Source organism: Rhinolophus ferrumequinum, assembly GCF_004115265.2.
Source record: "Rhinolophus ferrumequinum isolate MPI-CBG mRhiFer1 chromosome 15 unlocalized genomic scaffold, mRhiFer1_v1.p scaffold_54_arrow_ctg1_1, whole genome shotgun sequence".
Taxonomy (NCBI): Eukaryota; Metazoa; Chordata; class Mammalia; order Chiroptera; family Rhinolophidae; genus Rhinolophus; species Rhinolophus ferrumequinum.
In genome coordinates this window covers 13401791-13408424 of record NW_022680357.1, presented here as the reverse complement: position 1 = coordinate 13408424, position 6634 = coordinate 13401791, and the positions used below count along the sequence as shown (strand labels likewise).

At 44.1% G+C, this 6634-nt stretch overlaps 1 protein-coding gene across 3 annotated transcripts in view; it reads left to right on the top strand.

Annotated features, from left to right (window-relative positions):
- The first annotated feature begins 87 nt into the window (after positions 1 to 87).
- MARF1 (meiosis regulator and mRNA stability factor 1) overlaps positions 88 to 6634 on the top strand; it is a 32247-nt gene continuing 25700 nt past the window's right edge. For 2 of the 3 annotated variants that reach the window (XM_033101123.1, XM_033101122.1), the window contains exons 1-3: positions 88 to 235; positions 3591 to 3792; positions 5875 to 6561. In XM_033101123.1, coding sequence (XP_032957014.1) covers positions 3649 to 3792; positions 5875 to 6561 — 831 coding nt within the window. In that variant the 5' untranslated portion in view covers positions 88 to 235; positions 3591 to 3648. The remainder of the gene's footprint in view (positions 236 to 3590; positions 3793 to 5874; positions 6562 to 6634) is intronic. The other variant, XM_033101124.1, reaches the window with a different exon arrangement.

Here is a 6634-nt window from a genome sequence, read left to right as displayed (position 1 = left end):
GCCCCGCGCGGGGAGGACGCGGCGGCGGGGGAGGGGTGGAGGAAGGGGCGGGGCGAGAGGGAGAGAAGGGCGTCGGTTTTGCGACAGGGGTGGTGCGGTGCGGAAGCGGAAGTTGAGGGTGCGCTTGGCGGCGGCGGCGGGAGCGGCGGAGTCGGGAATCAAAACAAAGGGCCTGGGGGGGCGGGGGGAAGGCGGTGGGGCCGGAATGTGAGCCGAGGTGGAGCTGGCGGCTGAGGTGAGTGTGCTGGCAGCTCTGGGAACTAGTTCTTGAATGGCCCACTGCTCTGGGACCGCCAGGCTGTCGGGGAGACAGTGCCCCCCCTTCCTCTGCCTATTGCTGGAGGGGGTAGGGGAGGTTGACCAGTCCTAGGGGAAGGACTGGGGCCAACCAGTCAGGCTCCCACTAAAGGTTCAGGTTGTCTCCCTTTCACGTCCGCTCAAGACTGTGACTGCTGCGCCCCTGCTGCCTTTTTTGGGAGGTGGGGTGTTTGGCTCGCCGTCCGCACCTGTCTCCCTGCTCCCTGTGGGCCCTCCCGGTGTGGAAAGCACAATTGGAAGGTTAAGAGAGGAAGACGGGGCGGGTGCTTTTGCACCCCCGCTGAGCTTTTTGCATCCTCAGTTTTCCAGCACTCTACGGTGTAGCGTCTGGTTTGACAGATAGTGTTGAGTTTTCGTAGGGGTTAAGCCACTCCCACTACTAATTGTAACGCGACACCTTGATACCTTTTAAGAGTTTCCCAAGCACCTTTGTGGTATTACCGAGAGCTTTCCAGTTACATTTGTGTCTTTTGGACTTCCCAACATCTTTGAAAGGTAAAAATTGAAACCTAATTTAAATGGTCTTACTAGATATTTATTGAACTCTTCATTCGTTCAACAATTATTGATAAGTGCCAGGCACTGTGCTAGAGGCAGGGGATACAAAAATGAGTAAGAGCAAATGATCCCTGATGTCACGGAGTTTATATTCAAGTGGGGGAAGCAGATAATAAAAAACAAGCAAATAAACAAGATAATTTTAGATAAAAGAGCTGTGAGGTGGGATGTGGTGGGGTAGCCTTTGAGGACTAGATTGGGTGTTAAGAGGAGGCCACTGCTAAAGTTTCTACTTCGATTATCTCTTTTAATCCAAGCAACAGCCCTATAAGGGTGCTACTGTTGTTATCAGGCCCATTTTACAGATGGGAACTGAGGTTGGGAGAGTTTGTGAGTTATCCAAAGCTGCACAGATAGGAAGCGGCAGAAATGGGGATCAACAGGCAAGCCAGTCTGACTTCAGAGTCTGCTCTCAACCATTAATTGCTCAAAGACTGAGAGATGATGGCAGAAGTAAGACTTCCACTCAAACCAAACTCGCTTTGGCTACCTAAGTCCCTTAGTGGCATTCCCAGGAATGTTTGGGAAAATTTTCCAGGTGCAGGTCACTAACAAGTTAATAGTACATTTATTTGTACTTTCTGTTAACTGTTGAGCAATAGTGAAGTCACCTTGGTGTGGTAGAAAGAGGTGGACAGACCTGGTTCTGCCTCCTTTCTAATTGTGTGATATGGGGCAAGTTACAAAACTCTGTTTCCTTCTCTGTTTAAGATGTGGCCAGTTGCTCTCTTGTCTATCTCAGATTTACTGTGGAAAAAAAGTTACATAAAATGGATATCATTGTCTGGTCATTTTCATCATTGTATCCCTGTGCCAAGCACAGGCCTGCCACATAGTTGATACTAAGTAAACATTTGCTGAATTTATAAGTGTTAAAGAACAATGTTTAGTAAACTATATTGTACTCTACCTGTCAGCACACTTTCAGGATTGGCCTTGAAGAGGTTTGCGAGAGCCTGTTGCACATCACAAATTCTCATGATCTAGAAGAGATTGTGGGGAGATATAAGACCTGTATTTAATAGGAAAAACAAGTACCATGATTTATTAACATTGTGGCAGTAAACTCCATCTGTGTATCCCAATTAACTCCTAACTGTATACTCCTATACTAGGTAAACAGCTTTATTCATTCCCTTATCAGCAAATATTTACTTAGTCTCTTCTAAGTAGCCAGGCCCTGTGCTTGGCACAGGCAATACAGTGGTGAAAACAAACAGGTGGTCGGCTCCTTTATCTAAGTTTTTTTCCCCTCTCAATAATGTTGTGAGAGGGGACAGGAGAAGAATCAGCCACACTTTCCAGAGGAAGAAACCAACATTTAATGAAGTTTTGTGGCTTCAGCATAAGGGCCAAATAGTAAATATTTTAGGCTTTGTGGACCATGTAAGTCTCTGTTGCAAATACTCTGCTCTGTAATTGTAGTGCAAAAACAAGCCACAGACAGTACTTAAAACAAGTGACTGTGGCCATGTCTTGATAAACTATTTATAGACACTGAAATTTGAATTTCATATAATCTTGTGTCATAAAACATTTTAATTTTTTTCTAATAATTTTTAAAAAATGTAAAATACATTCTTAGCTTGAAGGTCATTTAGGTACAAGCAGAGGGCTGGTTTTGCCCACCCCTGCTTTATACAATCAGCTCTTACATATATATATTCTTGCATGGTCATCTTGCCCCTCACCTTACTATGTGGACATTAAACCACTTGAAAACAGCATCTCATCAGAGAGATAACTAAAAGAAATTCTTTTCTAGAGGCCCAGAGTAAATTTCTGAAACATAAATTGATAACCTTAAGATGGCCACGGTAGGTAAGAGTGGGTGGTTGTTGGAAGACTTGGAAGTGGGATTCGGTTGTCCTTGCCCTTGGCAGGCTGCCTCCATGCCCAATGGCTATTATTGATTTGCTCTGCTCTTACTGTACTGTTTAAGTGTAGCTGCCTCGGAGTAGATACAGTACATCTGGGACTTGAGATTTCTCTGTTAGATTTGTGGTGGTATACCAGACTCCACTGTCATAATAAGTAAATAGAACTTGGTTTGATTTGTTCTGTAACACAATCAAATTCAAAGTCCACAGAGGTCACTTAGTTGAACCCTCTGTGCTCATGTCAAAGACACTGGGATAAGCTGCTCTTAAACCAATGTCAAAATCTTAACGTAATTGGTAATGAGGACATGTGGTTGTTCGTTGACCAAAATTACATCTTCTCTACTGTTAATATTTTTACTCTCACAAGTAGAGTCTTTAGGGAGAGAGAGTCGATAAGAATTAGGAAAAACTATAGCAAAAGTCAACTCAGGGCTGGAGGTTGGCTCCAGCCATGTGAAGAGGAGCGGTTACACTCAGGGATATGCAGGTGTCCAAGATTTGGCTACTTCTGTCAAGCATGGCTGTTTATAGAAAGAAATAGGTCTCATCCAGAGTTCCTTTCTATTTGAAGAACAATGGAACATGAGGAATGGAAGAGTATAGTTTTTTAAAAATGCGGTTGACACAGTTAGAGTTCAAACATAAACAGTCAACTAGGTTTACCAAATTTTAGTAACCTATAGTATGCTTTGATAGCCATTCTACTTTAGTTCCTTAAGATCTGACTTGTTGGGAGCCATTGCACCATAAATACAGTTGCAGACTCACATTTTAATAGTAAACTTTGTACTTATGCATATAACTAACAATGAAATCTCTCTTACTTAACAGGGTGGAAGAATGAAAGAAAAGAAAGATGAAAGCATGTTGAACCACTTTGTGTGGCTGTATGATGGAAGGAAACGGAACTGAGAACTCCTGCAGTAGAACACCTGGATGGCTTCAACAAGATAATGACGCTAAGCCATGGCTTTGGAAATTCTCTAATTGCTTTTCGGGTCCCGAGCAGACGTTGCCACTTAGTCCCCAAACGGTAACTATGTGCAAGACTAAGGACCTAGCAAGTTCCTAATGCAAATAGATGAGAGGTCCATTTGGTGCAGGGCGGTCTGTCTGCCTGGAGTCGGCTGAGTTTCCCCTCGTGTCCTGCTTATATGACTCCTTATTGCACAGTATTGTAACTCCTGATTCAACGAGAGCATCATTTTTTAACTCCTGTACTTCTACTCTAAGTCACAGGAGATGCTTTAAATATTTAATGTTAACATTTTGGGAAGATGTGTTTCTCATTAAAGTCACAGATTCCAAAGATAAAATCCACATTGTAGAAGCAAATCAGAAGAAAATATGAAATGGATTTTATTTTACGATAGCCTTCTGAGTTCTGACTCATAGTCAAGGAAAAGATTGCTAGGACCTTATCGACAGCCTTTTTCTGTTCAAGATGTCTCTTGAATATTTAAATATGGCTCTAACGTCTTCCTTTGTCTTTTCATAGTGATTTTGACTTTTTCTGATTTCATTTCAGGTATAACGTTACCACCTTTCTTTTTTTGCTATTGTACTTGGGATTTAAATGAGACTTTATGATGAATTTATATGAAGGCATTAATAATAACTTTTAAAAAAAATGACTTAAACACCCTGTCTTCTCCAGGTTTTCATTATGTAGTTATCTTTGTTGCATGGCATCAGTAACTTGGGTCATTTCAGGAATGTTTTCCTGTAGGGACAGTTGACAACAAGGGTTGGCAGCTCGAGCAGGCCTTCCTGGGATGGCAGATCTGGCCCTCATGGAGTCACATGGCACAGAAATGCGCTCTCACCTGTGCAGCTCCAGCCACTGGATTTTTGTCAGCGGCATCCAGAATTGAGTATGTTCAAGGGGACCAACTCACAATAACCCTTCCCGTAGAAGCCATATTTACGTACATCAGAATGCCAATTCCCCTCCAGCTGGAACTGTGATTACCAGGAGGGCAGAACACACTGCTTGTTAGATGGTCAGTCCATAGCTGTTGCCTCCCTTTTAGGAAATGTCTGAAACTCCAGATTTCTCCTGGGTGAGTGTAGATCACACAGCAAAAGGAATGAAATGATGGCAGTCAGATGGACCCTTCTGTGCTCCGAGGGATGAGCATGTCTCAATCCCTGTATAAGGGCATCCTGTTCATCTTAATAGTACCTGTCGCCAGCCCACAGAGGCTCTTGATTGCTTGGATCTCCATTCAGTGGCCAGGTACTCTGCTGAGAGCTTTATGTGCACGATCTCCTTTTATCCTCCCAACAACTGTAGGAGATACATCCTGTTCCCAATTGAAGGATGAGGAAATGGCAGTGTGGGGAGGTTAAGGAACACCTAATGTCATAAAACTGATAAGTATCACATGCCAACCCAGGTCTTTGACACCAGTGCCACGCTATAAGCTTTATAAATATACTGGCCTCCTGTGTCTATGTTGGAGGCATATAACAAACTATTTTTCTTGTACCTTTTCCTGGACAGTTTTCTAATTACTGTAATTCTTTTCACTGGCTATAGAATAATTATTGGCATTATGACTGTAGGTCATGATATCCTAGGGTTTGCTAAATGCCATCAGCACCACATTTACAGACCTTTCCATAGATGGCTGAACTCATCCATAATGTTTGGAATCTTGTTCTCTGGAGGACCGTACTAAAACCCCTTGTGATCTGACTGCAGGAACTATTTTCCTCAGAGCACTTTGGTTGTGAGCCATCTTTATTGAATGCTGTTTGTGACTGCGTTGTTTTCATACCACTTATATTGTCTTCAGAAGACACTGGGAGGCAAGGGGAAGTTATCGGAGGGAGTAACTGAGGCATAGGTGGTTAACCAGGTTTGCTGAAGACCTCTCCCCAGTCTCTTAGAATTCAGGAAGAACAGTCTTAATTTTAGTTGTCTGTTTCCATGCTTACCTCCTGCAGTCATCCCTGAAGAATGGCTCTGCTTTTAGCTGCCTTTCCATTTTGTTTGGTCATGATCAAGTGGTGTAAACAGGACTGAACACTGTTTCCATGGTTGAATGCAGTAGGATGTAACCAGAAATCCCTGGCCTCATAAAATTGTGTTCTGATTTTCTTTTCTCAGAAAGATTACATGGAGAACAAGAAAGTTGCTGTGGAATTAAAGGACGTGCCATCTCCCCTTCATGCTGGCTCTGCGCTTTTTCCAGCAGTCCCACTTCCAGATATTCATTCTCTTCAGCAACCTAAAATACAGCTTTCAGCTGTCCCCAAAGTAAGCTGCTGTGCTCATTGCACTAATGAACCCTCCACTTCACCAATGCATTGTGGCGGTGGCGGTGGCAGTGGTGGAGGAACCAGTAGTTTGATTCACAGGGGCGCACTGTTAGACTCGCAGAGCAGCAGGACAGTCACGTGTCAGGTGGGGTCAGGCTTTGCTTTCCAGTCTGCGTCTTCACTCCAGAATGCCTCAGCTAGGAACAGTTTGGCCGGCACTGCAAGTGACTTCCCCGGCATGTGTCTAGAAAGTAATCTCTCTTCCTGCCAACACCTGCCCTGTTGTGGAAAGCTCCACTTCCAGTCGTGCCATGGGAACGTGCACAAGCTGCACCCGTTCCCGGCTCTCCAGGGCTGCACCTCCTCTGGCTACTTCCCCTGTCCTGACTTCACAAGTGGGGCTCCGGGGCATTTGGAAGAGCACGTTTCACAGCCGGAGCTAGTGCCTCACCTATGCACCAAGTCTCTGCACCTAAATGTGGTCCCTCCGGTGTGTTTAAAGGGCTCCCTGTACTGCGAAGACTGTCTAAACAAGGTTGGTATCTTTTTATTTCACATGTTGAGTGCAGCCGAGGTTTGAGAAATGACTTTTTAAAAGCAGATATACC